Below are 26,213 nucleotides of genomic sequence, written 5' to 3'. Positions count from 1 at the left end.
GAAGGTGAAATGGGATGTGTGAGTGTCTGATTAAAGCAGGATGATTGACTTCACAGCTTTAGAAAACAAGCTGTTTTTAAGATTTGTTGCAGTCGTTGTGTGAGAGGAGAGGACAACCTATCCTACCTTTCTGCTAATCATGCTTTCTTTCCGCTCACATTGAGGCCTCTACACGTCAACAAACATTTAAGCTGTTCTCGAATGAAACATGTTGAAATGAAGCTCCCGGGATGTTGTCATCTTCCAAAATTATCGGTGATGCAGACGTTGCCATTCTAGTTTGTACCCTGCTTGTCCGAACATTCAGCCAACACAAGCTGTTTCTGGGCAAATGTGACGTCATTTGCGGAAAGTCCTATTGACCCGACTAAAATATTCTCTGAACGAAAAAAAAATAAAATAAAACAACACTTTTCAGACCTTTGTTCATTGCCAAAGGACGGTGCAACTACCATCTGAGTCGGACTTCACGCTACCCTAAGAACGTAGAGAACATGGACCCGGTAAAGTCCTTCCATGGCTCCCTGGATCTCAGAGAATAGACTTTAAAATCCTTCTGTTAGTCTATAAATCCCTGAATTAGCACTTAAATACATCACAGACTTGTTATCAGGGCATCAACCCTCCAGACCACTAAGGTCTTCTGGCTCCAGCCTGCTCTGCAGAACCAGAACCAGAACCAGAACCAGACATGGAGAAGCAGCATTTAGTTCCTATGATCCACTTATTAAATCAAGATAAATAACACATTTGTTTTAGGATTGAGTGTTCTAGTTAACAACGTTGTTGTCCAACTATTTTTAATATTTGCTTTTAGTTTATATTTTCCCATGTTTTATTTTGTTTCTACATTGTATTCCAACTTGCTTTTGTTCTGTTTTATTTTCCTATATTTTAATCATGTAAAGCACTTTGCATTGTCTTTGTACTGAAATGTGCTATAGAAATAAATATTCCTTGCCTTACCCTACTTTCTGAAACTGAATTATCTTTGATTCCTGCTTTAGTCCATATATCAACAGACTTGTGGGCTACAGGCTTGATAAATGGATGTAAACTGGTAATTGTTATCCCTAAGTCTGACTACCACCATGTCAGAACTGTACCCATTAAAATCTGAGGCCATTAAAGACAAATTCACATATCTAAAAAAGCTAACATTTTGCTCATGCTAAATGTGTCCCTCTTGCTCAGTGTGTAAACATTGTTTCTCTTCTGTTAATGTTAACTGCGGGCAATGCATAAGCTGGTGGGCTTTTAAAAGCTGTTGCCTTACGTCCTTTTTTGTATTCTGTATTTTCTTTTCATTAATATTAATCAAAAGGAGGGACCCTTTCAAACTTAAAAACACTGGTCATCAACATTGGCTCATAAAATGCTTCAAACTTCTACGCAAAAGAAGTTAAAACCAACCTAAGCCACTTTGAAATTTTATTTGGAAGATTTCCTTCTCTATGAACATGACCAGATGTTCCCTTCATTGATGGCAGAGACCTCTCCAAATGCTGTTGGTGATGCAGACTGACTCCCTGAAGTTGCTGAGAGGACCAACCATTGTAGACGGGTTTCTAAACGTGACATTCTGAGATGATTTTTGGGTGAAATTAGCTGAATATGCCACCTAGATTGATGTGAACCACTGTAAAAGGATTGTTTAGCCTCTTTAATGGTTCCCAACCCTGGCCTGCATGTTTGTCTCTGTCCTATCTCACCTGATTCAAATAATTGCATGGTCTCTTCTACAGGCCATCAAGTGGCACAGAAGCTTCTTCATTGTCCATTCTTTAAAATCAGGTGTGAAGACCAGGTAATGAGGAGCAAGGTTGGGAACCACTTCTGCAGATGACTCTCTCCCTCAAATTCATCAATATCTCCCAATCCAGGCCTGAGGATCTCACAAAGGCTCTCACTGAAGAATTGTTGCCTGACCACTAGTAAGCGGTTGAAGTACTTTCCCCTAGTCTAAATACTCTGAACCTGTCTTAGTTCTGTCTCTGATCCCTCATCCATCATAGGGGGACTCAATTCAATTAAGCTTTATTTTTATAACACCAAATCTCAACACGTCATCTCAAGGCACCTTACAGAGTAAATTTCAATCAAATCCTCCAGACACATTGGTCAAAAAGTTTCCTGTCTATGAAAACCCAGCAGACTGCATCTTTCAGAATGAAGACATTATTATGTTAAGCATAACCTCATGCATTTATCTTCAAATTAAAGCTCTCGTTGTGCTTTGGTGCTATTTGGAAAGGCTGTGAACACCGAGGCGTGCTCTGCTAGGATGTTTTTTAGAGGAAATGCAGCAAGTGAGCAGAAGTAGCATGTTCCACCACTTAAACCACAAGTGTTACACGGTGGGTGTCATGCATCCTGTCTGCTTGAGTGTTTTACTTGGGGATGGCGGTTTCTTACATTCTGCCAGAACGTCATCAAGCTCTGTGTGAGTTGCTTTGCTGCGTTTCTGTTATGGATGAGTACCTTCCACGTTTGAACTGATACTGATAAAACTGTGTTTATGTGGCAATAAATCTTAATTAGTTTAACAATAAAATCTCAACATTTTTCAATTTAAGATATTAATTTCTAAATATATAAACTCGTTTGGATCTACAAATGATCCTAATGAAATAAATTATGAAATTTAATTAATTTGTTTTCTAAATATAGAAAAGGAGTAGATCTCTCTGCTATCTATTTCTGCAGGACAAAGCTGCTGCAGCTGTCTGCGAGACAATGTTTGGAGAAGTAGGAATGTTATTGATCACTCCTTTAAGTCACTTTGCGATCATGAAATAAATGTTAAATTTAAAAAGCTATTTGTCGTTTAAAACAGAATAAATCCTCTGGGATTGATGGATTAACAAATCAATTCTTTAAATATTTTGAGTCACTTACCTCATTCATGAATTTTCATCAGTCTCAGGTTTGAAAATAAATCCTAACAAATCAGACCTTTTTCCTATCAAAAATCAATACCCCATAGAAATAAGTCATACACCTGTTAAAAAAACATATTTGGACAACTGATGGAGATACAACAACACGTAGCACCACCAATTTATCCAAAAATCTGAACAAAAGATTTAACATGTGGATATGACATCCGTCCCTAAATGGTAAAGTGAAGGAATTTCCAGATTTGTTTATGCACCCCTATGACTGGATATACACACAAAAGTTTTAAAACTGTTTCATTAAATATTATTTCATATGAAAAAGCATCTAAGGAAGACAATTTGATGTAGTCATCAGTAATGTGGTAATCTGCAAGTTTTAACTGTTGAAACCATAAACCAGTCACTTAAAATAAAATGGTTAAACAATCTAATAAATAGAAACAATCTGGAACACTTTCCCCAATTTTGTTTTTAATGTTTTGGGATTAAATTATGACCTAAGGGGGATAAGAAAATTGAGAAACCTCTATTGAAATTGTCTGACATTAATAAACAAGCTCTTCTAGTCTGCAAACTTGTCTACACATGTAATTTCTCTCTTACGAGTTGTTATATCTGGAATAACGGAAAAAGTCACTTTTTTAATAAGAATTTGTTTCCCTTCAACACATTAAAGCAGTCATTGAATACGCTCATTGTTTCAGAGGGATGTCACATGTACTCCATCTGTGGATTATTGGAATACCTTTATTAATAACCTTGACTAGAAAAGGAAAAAGGATATAAGCGGAACTGTCATGGTTTGGTTTTTGCTTGTTTTATTTTAAGATAAGATAAGATAAGATAAGATAGGCTTTATTGATCTCACACTGAAGAAATTTACTTGTCACATCGGCTCAATAGCCAGTAGTCAGAAGCAGGTGCCAAGTAGGAAAAGGTGCATCAGTTATATACAGTGTATCTTCATATATACAGTGGATCAAAAAGAAAATGAGCAACAAAATAGAAAACAAATAGATAAGAATAAAAATACAGGCGAAATCGAAGTAGGCAGATGATGTCATATGTACATTCACTGTGATATCATATGCATATATGTATATACATATGTGTTGACTTACGTCCTTTTTTTGTATCTTGTGTGTTCTTAGGTCAAACAATATACTTACACTATAAGACATTCTACCAATATAAAAGCTATTAAAACTTGTTTTTATTTCTTTGCCCTCTTTTAGGTTTATCTGATGTTCTAATTTACTACCTATGAATACTTGTAGCCCCCTGGTGGTTGGCATTACACTGCATTGAATTGCTCCGTTCCGTATTGGTTTTCTTAATATAAAAAAAAAAACTGAGTAGAGTCTAGCAGTCACAGGGTGTCATCACCATTTTTTCCTGGAACTCAAGCTGAGCAGTAATCACTGCTGTCAACGATCTGGGTGTTAAGATGCTTGTCTTCATCTTCCTGATTCTTCTTGATCTACGATACATGGAAGCAGGTGTGTAATATATATTTGATGGATGTTCGTGTCAGACTGTTGTTGGGTTTCTGCATCACAGCCATTTCAAGTCAGGCTCCACTTAGAAGAAGGAAGTAGAAAATAAGGTCCTTTAAGAGCTACAAATAACACTTTTTCCAATGTGCTGCTGATTCAAGACCCATTCTTAGAGACTAAGTGCAGAGGCAGCTGGAAAAAAAGGTTCTGGTCTATCACCCCAAACCTTAAATTAAGGAACTGTTTAATGAGGTAGTAAGGATGCAAAAATAAGATTTATCAGATTTGTTTTCTAATAACTGGTCAAAATGAATCATCAAAAATTACTTTTAGTTGGATCTCCCTGCGTTATTTCTACATTCAAAAATTTTGTTGAAGTTGGCTTCAGAGTTTTGCTTCTAATTCGGGAAAGGGGTTGTTTCGCCTTTTTCCGCTACCTTAAAGTCTTGAATCTGATTCAATTTAAAAACTACAGCACCTAGACCCTACAAACCTGAATAAAATTATTCTACCGAATTTTTTTAAAAAAAAATTCTGTTTGAGATTTATGCAAAACCTAGACTCTTCAGACCTTAACTAAAATATTTTACATCAATAGCCCACAATGACCAAAATTTACAGGAAAAATCATATTATTTTACCTTAGAAAAATGGCAGTATCTTCTTGAACTACATCTGAACCACTCTCATACTTGTCATTGTACTCCTTTTCTTTTCTCTTTACCTTCTTGTGTGTCACTCCTCCTCTTATAATCCTGTAATTGTTATAATCATTTCTTTCACGTGATGTTGAACACAAACAGTGCTTTTCTTCTGCTGCAAGAGAAACTAACAGACTTTCCGTCACACGCCGTAAAGCTATTTCTTCCTTTTGACTTCCTTGTCGTCAAATAGTTTTCCTGCCAAGTCCTCCCAGGGCTGTTCCAAAATATATATTTTTTAAATATTCGGTTGCTGAAAGTTCTGCAACTGTCTTGACCTGCCCTCCTGCCTGTGTCCAATAAATCTGGACAGGTGTGTGTTTGACTTCTTAATTTTTCCATTTTCTGAACCTGACAAAGTGAAGAAGAAAATTTTCCAATTACTAACTTTGTGCCATAAAATGTCAAAACTTTGAAAATCAGTAAGCTTTGGGTCAACTAATCTTGAATACCAATTCCAAAAGATAAAAAATGTTGCCCTAATATTTGACACAAACTGGAAACTGTATTATTGTTTTGTTATTGCTTTGAACTGCATTTTATGGATCCTGATAGTAAAGAATTATAATAGTCCAACCTTGAAGTAACAAATGCAAGGACTAGTTTCTCAGCAGTGAAGTGTAATAAGCAGAGTCTGGACCCAGTAATTCAGCCAGAAAACAGATCAGTAACAATAAAAACAAGTTTATTTCGAGATGCGGAGTAGCAATGTAGAGCACCTCAGTTCGGCTGGAAACTCCTGAGGGCAAAGGCGACAGGTTAGTGATCGTACTGGCCTTGGGCGTACTAGATGAGATCAAATCTGATCACTAACCTGAGAAGGGTGAGTCAGGGCTGGGGATGTCGGCAGCAGCCGAGGAGTAGAACTTCAGTCGGAGCACAACAGAGCAGAGAGAAGCAGACAGTCTGTAAGGGGTTATCCTTCAGCAACTTGGTCCAGGGGATTGTCCATATATATATATAACATGCAAAATATTTCAGCACATAATTTCCTAGTACTTGATAGTGTTAGTACTGACTGTAAAATGACCTGTGAAATTATTCAAACAGTCAGAAAACTGTTTGTTGCTGCAACCAAATCCTTAGGGGTTTCTATGAGAGTAGGGAGAAGCAAGATGACGACCAGGGACTTCAGTCTTTCGGGCCTACCAGCAATCCAGTGAATAAATAGAGATCAGTGCTACCCCCCCACCCCCACCCCCCTTGCCCAATGACAGCTGGGGATAGGCACCAGCACCCCTCGCGACCCCAACAGGGATACAGCGTGTAGGAAAATGTATGGTTGGATGGATATATCCGGCGGCGCCCCTGGCGGCAGCAGCCGAACACAGCTCCTGTACCAACTCGCGGACTTTTGCATAAAAATGCCGCCAAACTCGCTGGAAACCACCCATCTACCCAGCCGATCAGTACTTGACCGCGAGCGCCTGTTGGAGTTACGATCAAGTTGTGTTTTTGGACTTTTAAATACCACGCTCGACTGTTTACGTGACTGCGGCGTCCTACGGAGACCAGCCCCGGAGGCCTGTGAAGCGGCGGCCTCGATGAGCAGCTCACGCCGGAGGAGAGCGACGCGGAAGCGGTGTAGCCGGCAGAAAAAGCGCGGGTGCCGAGGAGGCTTAGCAGCGAGGCTAAAGGCTAACCCATTCAGACCGCCGCTACCATCCATCTGGCTTTCCAACGTTCGCTCACTGGACAACAAAATGGACCATTTACAACTCGAGCTCTCTGCAAAGAGGGAGCTCAGGGACTGCTGCGCTCTCATTCTGACCGAAACATGGCTTTCATCATCAATCCCAGACAACGCCGTTAGCCTGGAGGGGCTAGCTACTTTCCGCGCCGACAGACAAACAGAACTCTGCGGTAAGACCCGAGGAGGCGGACTCTGCGTTTACACCAATAACACCTGGTGTAAAAATGCTAGATTAGTCACAAGTCTCTGCTCTCCGGACATCGAGCTTTTGATTATTAGCTGCAGACCTTTTTATCTGCCTAGAGAGTTCACTGTTGTTATCATCGCAGCGGTTTATGTTCCTCCCAGTGCTAATTCTAAAGATGCTATGAATGTTCTCTATCGGACTATCTCTGAGCTGCAATCTGCACACACAGAGGGTGTTTTCATCATTGCTGGGGACTTTAACCAGGCAAATATGAAAACTGTTCTCCCTCATTTTTACCAACACGTGGATTTTGCAACTCGGGGAGAGAACACTTTAGACTTAATTTACACAAACATAAAAGGCGCATTCAGAGCAGCCCCCCGCCCCCACCTCGGCTCTTCAGACCACCTTTCTGTGATGCTAATTCCTGCATACAGGCCCCTGCTGATCAGAGCAAAACCAACAGCGAGGCAGGTGAGGGTGTGGACTGAGGGAGCAATGGAGGCGCTCCAGGACTGTTTTGAGTGCTCTGACTGGAACATGTTCAAAGCTGCAGCAACTTATGAGGACAAGATCAACATTGATGAGTACGCCATGACTGTGTCAGCCTACATCAACAAATGCATTGAGGACGTCAGCACCACTAAGACCATCATCACCCGAGCCAACCAACGACCCTGGATTACTGCGGAGGTCCGTCAAGCGCTAAAAGCACGGAACTCAGCCTTCAAGTCTGGTGACAAGGAGGCTCTGAGGACAGCGAGAGCCAACCTGAACCATGCCATCAGGCTAGCAAAGCGGAACCACAGTCAGAAAATCCAGGAGCTTTTCCATGACGCCAGCAACACCAGGAGCATGTGGAAAGGCATCCGGGCGATCACCGAATACAACACTCCTTCCCCCCCGGTGGGTGAAGTTGATGCTGACTTCCTCAATGGACTAAATAACTTCTTTGGGAGGTTTGAGGCACTAAACAGCACTCCAGCAGTGAAAGCTGTTCCCCATCAGGAAGAGGAGGTCCTCTGCCTTGACACCGCCGACGTGTGGAAGACTCTGAGGAGAGTCAACCCGCGGAAGGCCCCAGGCCCCGACAACATACCTGGGCGGGTGCTCAAGGAGTGTGCAGGTCAGCTGGCTGGTGTCCTCACAGACATTTTTAACACCTCGCTGGACCAAGCCACAGTGCCAGCATGCTTCAAGTCTGCCTCCATCATTCCGGTGCCAAAGAAACCTCAAGTCACCTGTTTTAACGACTACCGGCCTGTTGCACTGACTCCCATCATGATGAAGTGCTTTGAAAGGCTGGTAAAGGAACACATCGTCTCCAGACTCCCCCCAACACTCGACCCGTTCCAGTTTGCCTACCGACGGAACCGCTCCACTGAGGACGCCATCTCCTCTGCTCTTCACCTGAGCCTGACACACCTGGAGGAGAAGAACACGCACGTACGGATGCTGTTCCTGGACTTCAGTTCAGCGTTCAACACCATCATCCCACAACATCTGGTGGGAAAACTGGAGCATCTGGGCTTCAACACACCCCTACGAAACTGGCTGCTAGACTTCCTCACCAACAGACCTCAGTCAGTCCGGGTCGGACAGAACACCTCCAATGTCATCACCCTCAGCACGGGCTCCCCTCAGGGCTGCGTCCTGAGCCCCCTGCTGTTCACTCTGATGACTCATGGGTCCCCAGGTTCACCACCAATCACATCGTGAAGTTTGCAGACGACACAACGGTGGTGGGCCTGATCAGAGACGACAACGACCAGGACTACAGAGAGGAGGTGGAGCAGCTGGTGAGCTGGTGCAGAGACAACAGCCTGATCCTGAACGTGGAGAAGACGAAGGAGATCATCGTCGACTTCAGGAAAAACCGGCCTCACCATGCTCCACTGCTCATCAACAACTCAGCTGTGGAGGTGGTCAGCAGCACCAAGTTCCTGGGGGTGCACATCACGGACAACCTCACCTGGACTGTGAACACCACGTCACTGGTGAAGAGGGCACAGAAGCGACTGTACTTTCTGCGGAGGATGAGGAGAGCCCGCCAGCCCCCGCCCATCCTCACGACCTTCTACAGAAGCACCATAGAGAGTATTCTGACCAGCTGTCTCTCTGTGTGGTGTGGAGGCTGCAATGCCTCCGAATGGAAGAACGTGAGGAGAGTGGTGAGGACAGCAGAAGGGATCATCGGGGCTCCTCTTCCCTCCATTAAAGACATTTCATCGCAGCGCTGGGTGTCTCGAGCCCGTAACATCATCAGGGACCCCTCACACCCCCACCATAGACTATTCTCCCTGCTGCCCTCTGGAAAGAGGTTCCGCAGCATCCGCTGCAGGTCCACTGGGTTCTGCAAAAGCTTTTTCCCTGCTGCCATCAGACTGTTGAACTGCTGAACTGCTGAAGTATAAAAACGGACTGTGCACCACACTCGACTCGCTGATCTGCACATTTGCACATTTGTATCGTATCCAGCAAAATTGCTGCTGCACCTTACCCAGAAACGTACAGCAAAACTGTTTACAATGCAACTGTCTACTTAAATCACTGCTGCACCTTACTGCATATTTGCTTACATTTGTTTTTACATTGTTTACATTTCAACTGCCTACTGTTTCACTGCTGCACTTTATCCGGAAGTCAATTGAATCATATCCTGTAAGTGACTGCGATTTATCACTGCACTTTATCCCGTACTGTAATTCACTGTCAGGTATCCTGTAGAGTTACTGCAATCTTTCTGAGCTGTGTGAAAAACGAAATTTCGTTCTGTATGCACTCTGTGTATACAAAATGACAATAAAGAAAGTCTAAGTCTAAGTCTAATATATATATCAGAATCAGAATCAGAATCCCGTTTAATCGCCAAGTAGGTTTGCACATACAAGGAATTTGACTTGGTGATGATGGTGCAGACAGAAATAAGAATACAATAAAATAAAGTAAAAATGAATAAAATAAAATCTATATATATACAGAAGTAATATACATTCAGTAAACTATGCGTTAATGTAACGCAGAAGCTTGTAAGTCCTGAACGGGGGAGAGAGACAGTGTCCAGTGTCACGGGCGGCTCTTGGCCTTGTTCATAAGGCTGGTAGCAGATGGGAAAAAACTGTTGTTGTGGCGTGAGGTTGTGGTTCTGATGGACCGCAGCCTCCTGCCAGAGGGAAGTGTCTGAAATAGTGTGTGACTGGGGTGAAGGGATCAGCCACAATATTCCTGCACACCTCAGAGTCCTGGAGGCGTACAGGTCCTGGAGAGATGGAAGATTGCAGCCAATCACCTTCTCTGCAGACCGGATGACACGCTGCAGTCTGGCCTTGTCCTTAGCGGTGGCACCAGCGTACCAGATGGTGATGGAGGAGGTGAGGATGGACTCAATGATGGAGGAGTAGAACTGCACCATCATTGTCATTGGCAGGTTGAATTTCTTCAGCTGCCTTCTTCAGGAAGTCCATCCTCTGCTGGGCTTTATATATATATATATATATATATATATATATATATATATATATATATATATATATATATATATATATATATATATATACATATACATATTAAAGAGAATTGGTCCAAGCACTGAATCCTGTGGTACTCCACAAGTGACCCTTGAATTTGAAGATTTCTTATTAACATGAACAAACTGGAATCTGTCAGACAGATGGGATTTAAACTAACCTAACGTGTTCTCCTTAATCCCTACAGTATTTCAAGTCTTTCTAGAAGAATATTGTGATCAATTGTATCAAAGATACTGTTTGCAAAGATACTGCAAACTCTGAAAGGTTAGATGTCATTATTTGCAAGTAAGCTTGTGTGGCTGCTAGGTTGGCTATAGGATTTGGAGCAAACAAATAATCAAAATTATTTGTGTATGTTTTTCATATATCAGAATAGATAATGACACCTTGGGTTCATGTTAGGTATGAGTAATAATACTCATACATGTCATTGCTTTTTCTTCCAGTGACCCACTCACTGATGTATTTCTACACTGCATCTTCTGGAGTAACAAACATCCCATCATACGTGTCTGTTGGGTTGGTGGATGATGTTCAGATAAGTTACTGTGACAGCAACATCAACAGAACTATTCCTAAACAGGAATGGATGAATGAGGTTGATTCAAAATATCCAACTTACTGGGAGGAGGAAACTCAAACATGTTGGGAAAAACAGAAAACCTTCAGACTCAACCTAGAAATAGCAAAACAGCGCTTCAACCAGACTGAAGGTTTGTACATATTTCTCTTTATACATAAGACATATTTGTTAAACACCAAACTATTTGTATACACATGATTATTAATTATTGTGTATGTGAATGTATTTAATTCTGTGTTTAATCCATAGAATTTCTGTCCATCCTGTTGTTTGCATTCAGATGATTGAAAAAAAATTATTTCTATTCCTATTCATATATTACTATATTAAACAGAATTAAACATTAAATGCTGAATTACTTTTTGCCAATATCTAATTAAAACCCATATACACATGGTAAACTGACCATATTGTTTTTTTGGGGGTACATAACTACAATGTAAGGTGCATTGTCATTAAATGCAAACAAGGCAACATTTTTGCCTCTCTGGCAAACAGTTTGCGTAGAAAATGTGGTGAAATTTTGCCCAGCTTGCTTCGCTGTGTCATCGTTTGTTTGCCTGCTGGTTTCTCTCGTCTGTTCAAAGTTTTTTTTTTCTTTTTAATAGAAAAGTTTATTCCACTGATATACATTTATTTGGGAGGAATTAATGAACTGTGTTTGAAATTCACTGACATCTCTTTGTCTCAGGAGCGCACATCTTTCAGCAGATGATTGGCTGTGAGTGGGATGATGAGACTGGAGAGCTTAGCGGCTACGATCAGTTTAGTTACGATGGAGAAGATTTCATCATACTGGACCTGAGGACACAAACATGGATTGCCCCAAAACAGCAGGCGGTCTTTACCACATACAAGTGGAATCAAAATAGATATGCTGTAGAATATGAGACGTCCTACTTAACTCAGACATGTGTTGAGTGGTTGAAGAAGTATGTGGACTATGGGAGGAGCTCACTGCTGAGAACAGGTATTACAGAACATAATGTAGTTTAAATACACAGCTACTTTTAGGTGTTCACTTTGTATAAACAATATTCCATCACAGTTCTTATTCAGTTATTGGCTTTTGTTCCCAGTTTTTACTTGCATTGTCGTGTAACTCATGTTTTCCCTTCACATTGAACAACCTCGTTCAGAAAGGAACTGATCAAGCTTTATTTTTATATTGTAATCTGTGTTAATTATAAACATGAAATAGCTACAAATAAATCCCATTTATAGCTGTAAAAGAACAAAAAAAAATGTTTCATATATTCCACAGATCTTCCATCAGTCTCCTTCCTCCAGAAGTCTTCCTCGTCTCCAGTCAGCTGCCACGCTACAGGTTTCTACCCCGACAGAGCAGAAATGTTCTGGAGGAAAGATGAAGAGGAGGTTTATTATGGTGTGGTCAAAGGAGAGATCCTCCCTAACAATGATGGGACCTTCCAGATGAGCGTTGACATCGATCTGTCATCTGTTGGAACTGAAGACTGGAACAAGTATGAATGTGTGTTTCAGCTCTATGGGGTCAATGAAGATATCATCCATAGACTGGAGAAAACAAGAATGAACCCTGAAATAAACCCTGAAATGAACCCTGAAATAAACCCTGAAATGAACCCTGAACGTAAGTAATTGTGTAAAGAGCCATGTGTCTTTATATGTAAAGATTCTCAGATATAAAAGTTCTTCCACTCTGCTTGTCTTTTTAGATTTAAATTTGGTTTTAGGGCTGAGATACAAAGTCATTTTCCATTTGGGATCATTAGCTAAGCCAAAGCTGGAAGAGTTAAAATCTAGTTTCAGTAAAAACTTTCAGTTTTATTCATTTAGAGGTTTGAGTTAGACTTTATTTAATTATTCACTGCATTAATTTAATTAACAGCTTCATAATGCTTGGAAATCAGCAAGCATTATTACTGAATAACCACTCACAATTATAGTAACTAAAAAAAGAAATATGCTGAGACTTATTGAACATGTGAGTGTGTTCAGTGTAAGAGAAATGTCCAGAACTGAAACAAGATCAAGCAACATATGAACAAAGCTAGAACCCAATAATGATGTTCAGATAAACTAGGATAAAAGACACAAATAAACCTGTGATTCTGCCTGAGTCTGACCTGGTTTGTCTTTTCTACAACAGATCTCAACATGATGGACATCCTTATAGTTGCTCTTCCGATTGCTCTGGTTGTCATTTTTCTCATAGTTGGGATTGGATTAATTCTTTATATGAGGATGAACGGTGAGAGATGGATATTTTGTCCTCTTTTTCCTGCATTCTGATTGTTGACATTCACCCAGAGAGAAATAGGCCTTGATTAAACATTAAAGCTATTTCTAGACCTCATCTATGCATGAGTCAATGGCACGTTGATTGGTAGCCATGAATCGTGAGATAATCATGATAAATCATGAAAAAATGCAAAAGAAAATGAAATGCAAAGTCAACGATTAAAAATTATCAATTCATCCTTTTTGTCAATTGAAATATTGCGTTAATATCAGAGTGTAAGAATATAATCTATATTTTTGTTCATTTGAGACAAGAAATACAGTAATAGTTGAAAATATGTTGAGCTACTTACTTACATGTTCTGTAATGGAAGTTAGATAATCTGTTTGATCTAAAGAGTCCATAAACATCTGAGCTGTTCATGTTGTTGTTTGCTGGATTTAACCAGAGATGAAGTTCAGTTTGTTTTCATACAAGTGAAAATGTCACTTAATCAACATTAATTATTATTTCCAAACAACTTCTAATGCAGCATCATCTCCTCTTTGTCTGAATTTGTAACACAGACATTATTCAGCGCTCAGAGAAAATCTCAGTTGCAGACGAGAAACTAATACTTTTTAATTGTAATAAAACAAACTAAAAAACACAGTAATAATTAAACCAGAATCACAAAATCTAAGTTTTTTTATACAGACTAACTTCTTCTCTTCATGTTTTTTAAGCTACTGTCAGGTAAAACTAATTCTAGAAGTTCAAAAATGTCTGACTTGAAATGCTGTATTTGATCATATGGAATAACTCAATGTCGGAAAAAGAAAGTTATGGAATCTTTAATTTGCGTTTCCAAAACCAATCCATGCAGAACTATACAAAAGGGGGCGGCCATTAATGGAGGAACGCAGCAGCTCGATATTAACGAGCTGCTGTGTCTCATTGAATAACAAAAATAACTAGAAAGCTCCCAGGTTGAAACATTTGACAGGATCGTTAAAATGATTCATGAAGCCAAACTGATCAAAAGATGTTAAATTTCAGCAAACTTTGTTTGAATTCAAATTAAGTTTTCAGACAGAAAATGTTCAGAAAGTAAGAAACCAGACTTTCAGCAGAGAAAGCTCAAAGTGTTCACCTCACAGCAGAAAATATAAAACAGAAGAAATAGAAACAAGAGAACCGTTTTTAAATCTGAGGAAATTCTGTTTTTGAATTAATCTTTGTGTAACTGGGTTCTGTAGGTTTTAAAGGACAAAATTTAGTTTAACTTGTTAAATTAAATTAATTAAAATCCCGCTCTTATTTTTAACAAAATCTTTGTATTTTTGTCGCTGCAGGTTCATGAAGTTTGCCCTGAAACAAGAAATGGCGCCACTGTCTATTATTGGTGAAATGTCATTAATGTCATATTTTAACACATGGCTTGTGGATTCAGTTTTAATATTAATAAATGTTGTACAACCATACATTAACTGCTTCAAATGCTGTTACATCTATGTGTATCTATCTACTGTAGTCTAGAAAGAGGCTTTTCTTTTATATTAACAATTAAATATAGTTGGATTTATAATCTAAAAAAAAAATTATTGCGACCTATGGAGTTTATCTGCAAAAATCTAATTTTATCTCAATTTAACTGACTGGACTATTTCTCCCATTGCTCAACTACCACCTGACTGTGACTTCACTGCTCAAACTACCCTCATTTATCAAACTGATTTATCTTTGATTCATTCCTCCTTTTGCCCAAATACCAAAATACTTGTGGACTACTGGCAATGATGATGTGGGGTTGATAAACAGCTGTAAAATGATAATAACTACCCTAAGTCTGACTACTGTCAGAAACAGTAACTATTAAACCCTAGTACCATAAAAAATCATTACTCATCTAGAAAGCTAGCATTTTGTTCCATGTTAAATCTCTTATGTGTTCACACTTCTGTTTACTTCTATCTCAACGTATAAATGTCAGGCTCACACTTTCTATTCTGACCATGCTGCCAGGGGTCAACACATAACCTGGTGCACTTTCAAAGGCTGCAGCACCGCTTCCTTTTTTGTCATTTGTGTTTTATTTTCATTGATGCGGGTGTTAAACCACACATTCAAAGGAGGGATGCTATCATTTCAACCCGTCAAAATGTGACTGATGATTTCTCGAATGGATCTTGCTAGATAAAACTCATTTTTAGATTTCTAGAATATAATTACAGATAATCAGACAAACCCCATTTTATGTTAAAATTGCCTTCCATAAAGCTGCACTGAGAACAATATAGATTTATTGTCCCCCTCCTGCTGCACTTATCCCAGTTTAATTCTCAGATTTAAAAAAAAAATATTTGCCCAAAAATCCCCTATGCCTCTGTTTTCATCTTCTCTTCTTTCTTTTCTGTTCACCATATTTCTGAAGTCCAGAGATTCTAAAATTGTGCTCATACAGCTAAATTAACTTTATAGTTGCAGTTGCACTTGGTGTGAGAAGTCCCTTATTTAAAAATAATATATATAAGTACATATGGATATAAAGGTTTTATTAACTCACATACTAAGTATATTTCACATATATAACATTTTGAAAATAAAACATTTACTTGCAAGTCTAAATGCTTTGAACTTGTCTAATTTCTTTTTCTGTGACCCCTTCTAGGATAACAAGGATTTTTGTGTATAAGCATTTATCACTCCTTTCGCTTTCAGTATTTATGTTTTAAAATATAAAATTGCACAAAAACAGCAGGTCTTGTTTTCCCTCTGCTATTTTATTCTCCTTTTACCCCTAGGTGTCAGTCAGCCCTATAAGAGACAGATTACTGTTAGTAAACCTGTGATTTGATCTTCTCATCAGACCCCTTGATAGTATTCTTTTTCTACAATTCAGTCAAGAAGAAATGAAATCAATATTTAAACAAAAAGGAAGATGCAGAAAGAGTAGAAAGAAGAAAGGACTGGCTTTAAATCATTCAAAGAATAGTTGCCGTAAAGAGGAAAACAGAAACAAATACTAAGATACCACCATATCCACATTTCATGTTATCAAGAGAATCAAGAATCTTTTACTATAGATGATTATACAAAATCCTATTTAATTTGGGGAAAATAAATTTCACCACTTTCTTAGAGAAGACAGTGGGGAATATTTTAGTTCTGCATCAAATATGCTGTTGGAATAAGGAAACTGGTTCATAATTTACAAATTAGCCCACAAATGTACAAATAACAATTGCACACATTCCACCTTTTGGACAGTCTCTAGTTCAGAGTGTTATTAACTTTTATTGACAGCTAGAGATAGGCACCAGCACCCCTCGCGACCCCACAAGGGATAAGCGAGTTAGAAAATGGATGGATGGATGGATGGATGGATGGATGGATGGATGGATGGATGGATGGATGGATGGATATCGTGTGACGACTAAATTAACAAAGAGAATGTGTTGCCAATGAATGACAGGTTAATACCCCGGTCTGCACTCCATTCCAGTTGGTGGCGGTAATGAGACCACAATGTTGCTTGTCAACCATGATTTAAAAAATTAGAGAAGAAGAAGCACACCTGGAAGAAGGCGGAGCACATCTGCCATTTTGTGCGAAGAAGTAAAGTAATCTACGGTTGGTACCGTCGCCATTTTTTTCCATGGATTTAAACTAAATCATAATCTGTGGCGTCGACGATCTGGCTGTTTAAATGGTCGTTTTGGTCTTCCTGATTCTTCTTAATCTACGGACCGTAGTGGCAGGTGGGTAATATTTGATAAATGTTGTTAATGTAGACTGTAGCTGAGTATCTGGATCACTGTAAAGTCTCAGAAACTGAAAGTAAAAAAAATCCTCTAAAAACTATTGATAAAGTAAAAAATAGCAGATAATGCGAGAGCACTTCTCATGGACCATCTATGCAGAGGTGGTTGGAAAAAAATATTCTGTTATTCATCAACTTTATCTCACCTTAAAGAGTTGTTTTTTTTAAGGTTGCCTACTCTTTAAAAAAATAATAAGGAAAACCGAAAGCAACTCGAACTGGGCCGAAACCGACTCTACACAGGTGGTTTTCAGTCTGGATTTAATGGAACTTAGTATTTCTGCTGCTTCTCAGTTTTCTGGAAGTTTGTTATAGAAACTAAATGCTGCTTCTCCATGTCCGGTTCTGGTTCTGCAGTGTAGACCAGAACCAGAAGACCTGAGTGGTCTGGATGTTTGATACAGCAACAACAGGTCTTTAATGTCTTTAGATGCTAAGCTGTTGAGGGATTTATAAACTAAGAGAAGTATTTTAAAGTCTATACTCTGAGCTACAGGGAGCCAGTGTCAGGACTTTAGAACCGGGTCCATGTTCTCCATCTTCCTGGTTCCAGTGAGAACATGAGCAGCGGCGTTCTGGATCAGCTGCAGCTGTCTGATTTATTTATTTATTTTAGGCAGACCTGTGAAAACACTGTTATAGTGATCAATACGACTAAAGATAAACGCATGGATGAGTTTCTCTAGATCTTGTTGGGACATCAGTCCTTTACTCCTGGAAATGTTCTCCAGGTGGTAGAACGCTGACTTTGTGACATCTTTATGTCTCCTTGAAGGTTCAGGTCTGAGTCCATCACTACAGCCAGATTTCAGGCTCGATCATTAGTTTATAGATGTAATAACTGCAGCTGCTGCTGACTCTGGTTTGTTCTTCTTTAGGTCCAAAGATAATAACTTCAGTTTTGTTTCTGTTCAGCTGGAGAAAGCCTGAGGGACACGACATGTAAAGATAAAACAGGTTTGGTCGTACAGCGTGTGGTGTCCAGTCAGACGGCAAACTTAACAAACCACATACGGACAGATTTCACTTAAGTTCATTCAAATATTAGACAGGAAATCTTGCAACGCTTTGCTTCTGCCTATTCCTTTTTTTGTTAAATTGTGGGTTTGTTTATTTATCGTTGTTTTTTTTTTACTGTGTGTAACAAGAAGAAGTGTGTAACAATTTTAACAGACAAAAACCATAACAAAAAGAAAAGGTGTTGGTTAGAGAAGCGGGGGCAATGCCACCGGCTGCTCTATGCTTTCTGCATTATAAAATGGGGGCAAGTTTTTTTTGTTTTTTTTCACTCGGGAATCCCTCATCCCGCTTTCTGACTGGCTACATGTCAAATTCTACAGAATTTGTGCTCGTTTGTAATTAGGGACAGCACACACACTAGGATATCGGGCAAGACAATCCAACATCTCCCCCATTTGAGGTCAGAGCGGTGACGACGTTGCACCAAGGGGACCCAATTGCTCTTAACAAATCACAGATGGTGAATATCTCTTAAGATTATCTTGACAGACACGCCGACAATCACCGCCTCTCAGAAGGGGGAGATGGGGGGTGGGGGGAATCGGGCTGAAAATCCTGTTTTGTGAACCAGCCTTTAACAGAAAACACTGGACTGTCATCTCTAGTTTTCCTTCTCTACTGAGAGCAGCGGCCAGTTGCCTCAGACACTAGAAGCTTTGCAGGAAGACAGACAGGAGCCGGAAGGGTTGGTTTTTCAAAATAAAGTGAATTTTTACATTTTATGATATTAAACTAATTAATTTTAAACTGATTATGATATTTGCATAAGTGTGTAAATATACAGTGACAATGCTATACCATATGCTTTACATTGTTTTAACGTATTTTTGAAATGATTCAAAAGGTGCGGCAGCTTTAATTTTAGTTTCTGCTACAATGTAGCGGAAACCCTCATCTTAGGGTAAAAAAAAGTTTCTTCTTTAGAGTATTTCCACAGTATGGTTTCCTAAACACATATTCAAGATTGCAAGCTTTTACCAAAACAATTTCCCATTTCAGGAAAAATCTTGATAATTTTTATTTATTTATTTTTTTCTTCAAACAATTAAATCTTCATAAATTGCAAATTCGAATTAATCGTTATATTGATTTATCGCCCAGCCTTAGTTGGCTGCTGTTTCGACTCATATCATGGCTGCCTGAACTATGTGTACAGAATTGCGGCTCACTGTGGTCCCTGAACTTGCTGGTGGGATGGAATAGATCTTTAAGTTGGAAGCTTTGCTTTGGCAAAATTTGGCTGTTTGGTATCACCATTTAAGGTGTACCAGTGAGACTTTACTTCAATTCAATTTTATTTATATAGTGCCAATTCATGAAGCATGTCATCTCAAGGCACTTTACAAACACAAAATCAATCATATTATACAGATTGGTCAAAAATGTCCTATATAAGGGAACCATTTGATTGCTTCAAAGTCTCTCCAAGCAGCATTCACTCCTGGAGAACCGTAGAGCTACAGGGAGAGTCGTCTGCATTGTCCATGGCTTTGCAGCAATCCCTCATACTGAGCAAGCATGAAGTGACAGTGGACAGAAAAACTCCCCATTAACGGGAAGGAAAACCTCCAGCAGAACCGGGCTCCGTATGAACGGTCATCTGCCTCGACCGATTGGGGGTTACAGAAGACAGAGCAGAGACACAACAAGAGAGACAAAAAAGCACAGAAGCACACATTGATCCAGTAATCTGTTCTACATTAGATGGTAGTAGCGGGTGAGCCGTCTTCCCTGGATGATGTCACAGTTTACAGAACGCCAGACCAGGTGTACCTACTATGAAGAAAAAATAGAGCAATAAGCAACATTTCCCCACTAGGTGGTGTTTGAGCAGTGTCTGTAGACCAAAACAACATTTATGACAAGCCGCGCGTACGGCCCCTCCTTTACCTTCTCAACAGTCGCCTCCTTTGCTCATATTTTAAAAGATAAATCCACAGCAAAACAGCACCACCTTTCAGAGGAACATGTCTAGTGAAGAAGTAACTCCTAACTTTATAATGCTGTTATCAGGGGAACATTTTGATCAGCTGGGGGACGCCCGCTGTCGCCATAGCCCTCGCTGTCTCATCAACATAAGTAAGCGCACGGGTTCGTTGTTGTGTGTGCGCAAGAACTCTTTCTGTTTTGGAGGAGGAGCGAGTGATGCGTTCACAGCATGTGGGAAAAACTAAACTCACAGTGAATTACAGTGGCTAAATCTTGCCATGAAAATTTACACTAGATGGTCGTGATAAAGTCATTTTAACCATCGCACGGAGGAAAACTTGAGATACATCGAGTATACTCGATATATCGCCCACCCCTACGACCCGGGTATGTAAATAAGACCGGAGAACAACACAGAAAGATGAGGTGTAACGTCATATCATCCATCTAAAATATTAGGTTTAGTTCTTCACATCACTATTTTATAGTTCTTTCTAGTTATAATAATGAAATTTCATGTTTGCACCTTTAAGGCAGACATAATGCCTACCCAAAAAAAATGCTGTTATCTGAACTGGCTCCCCTGCAATCTTAATTTCTCCTGGATTTTATGTAAACAAGATACTCTGTGACATCTGTGACCCAGACAGAGTGCACTGTTGTGCTTTTATTAATGCACTGTTTAAGGTTATTTAATGTTTAATAAATAACTCTCTGTCTGTTAGGTATTGTCAGGTGAATATCAGCCCAAACAGCTGATATGGGAACAATAGTTGAAAGGGATGATTTGAGCACTGGTGTTATTTTAACAGCAAACTCTGTATGCACATAGAATAAATGAGAGTTTAAGAATTTATTAACAGAAACAAAATGAACCTCCAGACAATATCACTATAGAATGCTGTTTATCTGAATTAACACTATATTTCAATCAACAAATCCTCTCTACTAGGCTAGTGAAACTTAACTAAAAGTACTAAGCAAAATGAGGATTAAATGAAGCTAAGGAACTATGTACACACAAAAGAAACAAAAGACAAAATAAAATGGTTCATCATCATCATCAGAATAATTGAGTGAATCCTGGTTCACTGCAGATCCAAGTTAGAGAACCAAAGTTCATCTTTTAAGAATGTGAAATGAGATCAAATTAGCTGAACTGGTTCAGAACAGAATTTGGTATTTGTTTCAACCCATTCACAATGCAAACACATTAAACCACTCTAAACTTTCCCTGTTTATTTCTCTGCCAAATCTCTCCCGTTGTCTCCAGTTGCTCTTAATTACTCCAAGGTAAAGCTTATTATCTGGTTGTGGCGACAAGGCAGCCGGGGTAACGGCAGTTTGGGCCGACTGGTCCTGGATCAAAAGGGTCCTTCCTGGATTTCTGGTGGTCTGCGTTCAGTTGGGGGATCGCAGCATAGGTTCTCTGCACTCCTGCTGGATAGTGGCTCAGCTCCTAGATCAGCTCTCTACTGCATAGCTTAGACAGACCTCCATTGATTTGATTACGATGTTAGTTTCACAGAAAGCTGAACTTTACTCAGCCTGGTCGACCCTGGAGATGCTTGTGAGTCCCTGAGCCCCATGCGGTCTGCATCAGTGGCTGGTCTCCCCAGTGTGGACTCCTCTATCCTCGAGGGTCCACAGGCATAAACAAGACTTGAAACTACATATTTTAGGCATCTGTCTCTGAGATTTTTTACTGTTTGAATCAAAACAAAGGTGGTCTGTTCTGGTAGACTCATCCGGTAACTGTTTAAAGAATGAAATGGTGTCAATGGCTCCACGTCCAACTTCTGTTTCTTACAAAAGATATGAAGTCCAGCTAAGGTACTTTTAACTGGCTGTTTTAAAGGGAGACGTTTGTTTTACTTTCACATTTAGAAATGTTATGATTTTGATGCAACAGAAGTTTGAGAATAATAGCATCTGGTAGATGATTCTTAATTTGGTGAGTTCAGGGGTTTTGGATATTATATGGATGATAAACTGATCACTTCTTAGCAAAGATACTAAGTGATTTAAGTTAGCTTATTTGGGTGCTAGTTTAATGTAGAATTTTGAGCAAATGACTAATCAAAATCCGAAAGAAATGTGTGATTTGTGCATATTTTTTCAGATGTCAGGACAGAATACAATACCATGGGTTCCTGTTTGGTATCAGTAATAAAAGCTGTAATGGTAAAACCTAATTTCTTTGTTTTTTTTCTTCCAGGGACCCACTCTCTGAAGTATTTCTACACTGCATCTTCTGGAATAGCAAACTTCCCTTCATACGTGTCTGTTGGGTTGGTGGATGATGTTCAGATAAGTTACTGTGACAGCGACATCAACAGAAATATTCCTAAACAAGAGTGGATGAAAAAGGTGGAGTCAGACCATCCACGTTACTGGAGGGAGGAAACTCAGACATGTTTGGACAAACAGAAAACCTTCAGAGAAAACCTAGATGTTGCAAAACATCGCTTCAACCAGACTGAAGGTTTGTTTATATTTCATTTTATGCATGTTGCATATTTTTTTAGACACCGAGTTTTGTAAAGTTTCCTACACATGTTATCGTACATAGTCATGTCAGTGATTATTATAGACATGATTATTGTTTATTTGAAGGTATTTACTTCTGCGCTTAATTCAAAAATATTCTGGCCGTCCTGTTCTTTGTATCATGAATAGAGGTCGACCGGTGCATCAGCCGGCCAATATTTGTTGTTTTTTTCTTGTTGGCATCAGCCGTTACATGCGTGCATTCAGCAGCCTTGAAGTCAGGTGAAGCGCATACATTGCCATTCCCTCCCTGGCTGACTGGCTGGTTATGTTGTAAGACTGAGTGCTAACAACAAGAGTACGCTTCCAACTTTTATTGCATTTTTAACGGTCTAATTTAGCTGTATTTGCCCTTTGAACGTCTGCCTCTGTCACTGAGTGGGATTATGCAGTGTCTGCTTCACTCTGAGAACGGGGCAGGTCACCCATGGGGGTGCAACTTGTTTTTTTTTTACTGTCACTACTACTGAAACTTAGGTGTCAATGTATTTTTTTTAAGTGGTGGTTGAGCCATTTAAAGTTGTTATAAAACAGCTGTCCCACTGTCTAAAAACCAACATCTAATCTGCAGATGTCCACCTGCCTCTGCTACATGAGTGCATGTTCCATGGAGAATCATTGCACATGTAAAACTTACCAATCCCTATGCGTACAGCATCTAGCGTTACAGAAGATGCAGTCTATACTGCACCGGTGGTCATTTTTTTTCTCCTCCTCCCCACTGAATAAGAATTTGTTTTTCCCCACTGTGACACGTTTTAAGTTTTAAAAGTTTCAACCAATGTTCTCCCTAATTTTTCATGAGTCTGAGAATTCACTGAACCTCTGTGAGCAACATCATTAATGCACACTGAGGCTACACCAGTATTACCTGTCCAAAACCTGAGATTATAACAAGTTATAAGGCTTACTAAAAGAATCAAATTGCTGCATGTCAGGACTCAGCCAGCAGGGCTGTGCAGCTTGCTGCCGGCTCTGCTGCCTCAGATTTCTCCACAGGTGTTCGGGGTTTACTGGTGGGCGGAGCCCACACCTGCGGGCAGTTGAGCAGCATCGGGCGGCACTACTTAAACACCACGCAGACGGTGAGAGGACGCCGGATTGTTAACGTTTGTGGTACCTCCTCGTGACAGCCCACTCCCTCTCGTGACTTAGTGTAGTCAGTTGTGACAGTTGCTCCACGCATCGTCATTCTCCGCTTGGAGTTCATCTCATCCGCTATCATCTGGTTCCTCTCGCCGTACTGGTCCACTGGATTCCCCGGTGCTGCTCGGACCCGGCCGCACCTTCGACCCACTGGTCTCTCGGACACCTGTGGCCACCATCACACGACTGGCACTGAGTCCCCACTGCTTCCTCCCCGGACGGCTCTCCATCCACTGAGTGGTAAGCTTGCGTTCAGCAGCACATCCAGCTTAGTCAGGTTAGGTCCTCCTCACGTTCCCCGTGATAATCTCTGTCTCGTTTCCTCCCAGTGATCGACCCGGTTTCCTGATCCCTGACCGCTGCCGGACGCTGCCTCTGCTGAGGCAGAATTTCCCCTGTTTCCTGGTTCTTTAATAAACCTATAAAAACGTACCTGTCTCTCCCGAGTGTGCTTCTGCATGTGGGCTAAATACATTAAGCCAGCCATGACACTGCAACTATTTATTTTAGATTACTTAATTTAGATACAACTGTTGTGCAATTATACACTGTTTAAAGTTATTTAATGTTTCATAAAAAACTCTCTGTCTGTTAAGTATTGTCTGGTGATGATCAGCTCTTAAGCTGATATCAGGACAATGGTTGAAAGGGATGAATTCGAGCACTAGCGATCTTTTTAACAGCAAAACCTGCATACACATAGAATAAAGGAGTGACAACTTCTTTTCAAGTTCAAGAATTTAACAACAGAAATATAATGAACATCACTATGTAATGCTGTTTATCTGAATTAACATAATATTTCGATTAATAAATCCTCTCTACTAGGCTAGTGAAACTTAACTAAACTACTAAGCAAAATGAAGATAAAAGAAGCTAAGCCAAGGAACTATTTACATACAAAAACAAACAAAAGACAAAGCAAGAGTGGTTGATCATAATCAGAATACTTCAGTGAATCCTGGTTCACTGCAGATCTGATTAACAAAAACATGGAGTTAAAAAAAAACATCTGCCATGTATTTCAATCCATTAACAATGCAAAGCCCAAGTCAAACAAAAATCATTTAATTCAGAATCGCTTGCCTTTGTTTATGTGATTTTACCTCCGCCCACTAGGGGGCGCTACAGCGATCGTCGCTAACCTAGTTAAAATCTATAGTTATCAAAATTGTCTTGAAAACCGGCATTAATATACAATATTGATGCGGAAATAAGGCTCATAACACCATCAGAGGATGGCGGCGCAGAACAGTTATGCTTTATGCTTTAAAACGAACTCCTTTTTAACTGTCCGAAACCGGATGTTAGCCAGGCTAATAGCAGTTTGGCTAGCGCGAGCTACCCGTTAGCCCTTTGTTCTAAACATCATGGGTCACAAAGGTTTACAAATCGTTTCCCAATAAACCTTTTAACTTCACCCTCATCTCACTGCCCAAACCTCTGTCCTTTGTTTCGTGTCAGTTCGGTCCAGTTTTGGCCATTCACAGGGGGAGCGTTGAAGGAGGGAAGTTGTTGGCTAGCGCTAGCGGGCTAGCACTTGGCTCTTAAAAGGCTAGCGTTAGCCTTGCAGCAGCATGTGGCTAACGGCGTGGTCTGGGTTGGAGGCCTGGTCCTCCAGGCAGACTCTGACCCCGGTTGCAGTCACGATTTAAGCAGATTTCTCCTCGGCGGGGAAGGCTCCGCTGTCCGGCGTTTCAGCTCTGCGCTGCCTGGAAACCAGCTCCGTCAGGGGTCCGCTGAGGAAGCAAAACAAATATAGGTTTAAAATTGACAATATCGATAACAAAGCACGGAAAATGTGCTTATTTTAAATAAAGTTAAGGTGAACTCTAAATCTTCTAGTTCAAAGGTCAGTGCAGGTAGCCCTTCGTATGACACAACACCAATGAAGTAGCTCTCAGTTTCAAAAAGGTTGGTGATCCCTGGTGTAGATCATGTCCTGATGAAGCCAATAGGACCACGTCATCCGCGAATAGCAGAGACACAATCCTAAGGCCACCAAAACGGATCACCTCAACACCTTGGCTGCGCCTAGAAATTCTGTCCATAAAAGTTATGAACAGAATTGGTGACAAAGGGCAACCTTGGTGGAGTCCAACTCTCACCGGAAACGAGTCCGACTTACTGCCGGCAATGCAGACCAGACTCTGACACGGGTCGTACAGAGAGAGACCTGACAGCCCTTATTAGAGGGTCCGGTACTCCATACTCCCAGAGTACCCCCCACAGGATCCCCCGGGGGACACGGTCGAATGCCTTCTCCAGATCCACAAAGCACATGTAGACTGGTTGGGCAAACTCCCATGCCACCTCCAGAATCCTGCTGAGGGTGTAGAGCATGTCCAGTGTTCCACGGCCAGGACGAAAACCACACTGCTATTCCTGAATCCGAGATTTGACTATCTGATGGACCCTCCTTTCCAAAACCCTGGAATAGACCTTACCAGGG

General features: G+C 40.3%; 1 protein-coding gene across 4 annotated transcripts in view; it reads left to right on the top strand.

The window, feature by feature from the left end:
• LOC105924466 (H-2 class I histocompatibility antigen, K-D alpha chain) overlaps window positions 1-26,213 on the top strand; it is a 159,075-nt gene that overhangs the window by 36,489 nt on the left and 96,373 nt on the right. For 3 of the 4 annotated variants that reach the window (XM_036145806.1, XM_036145808.1, XM_036145805.1), the window contains exon 2: window positions 22,284-22,550. In XM_036145806.1, coding sequence (XP_036001699.1) covers window positions 22,284-22,550 — 267 coding nt within the window. Of the gene's footprint in view, window positions 1-16,884; window positions 17,055-22,283; window positions 22,551-26,213 lie in introns of those variants that run through there. The other variant, XM_036145807.1, reaches the window with a different exon arrangement.

The sequence above is a fragment of the Fundulus heteroclitus genome, chromosome 13, assembly GCF_011125445.2.
Source record: "Fundulus heteroclitus isolate FHET01 chromosome 13, MU-UCD_Fhet_4.1, whole genome shotgun sequence".
Classification (NCBI taxonomy): domain Eukaryota; kingdom Metazoa; phylum Chordata; class Actinopteri; order Cyprinodontiformes; family Fundulidae; genus Fundulus; species Fundulus heteroclitus.
The sequence above is the reverse complement of the archived record's forward strand: the minus strand, read 5'-3'. Positions and strand labels throughout refer to the sequence as shown.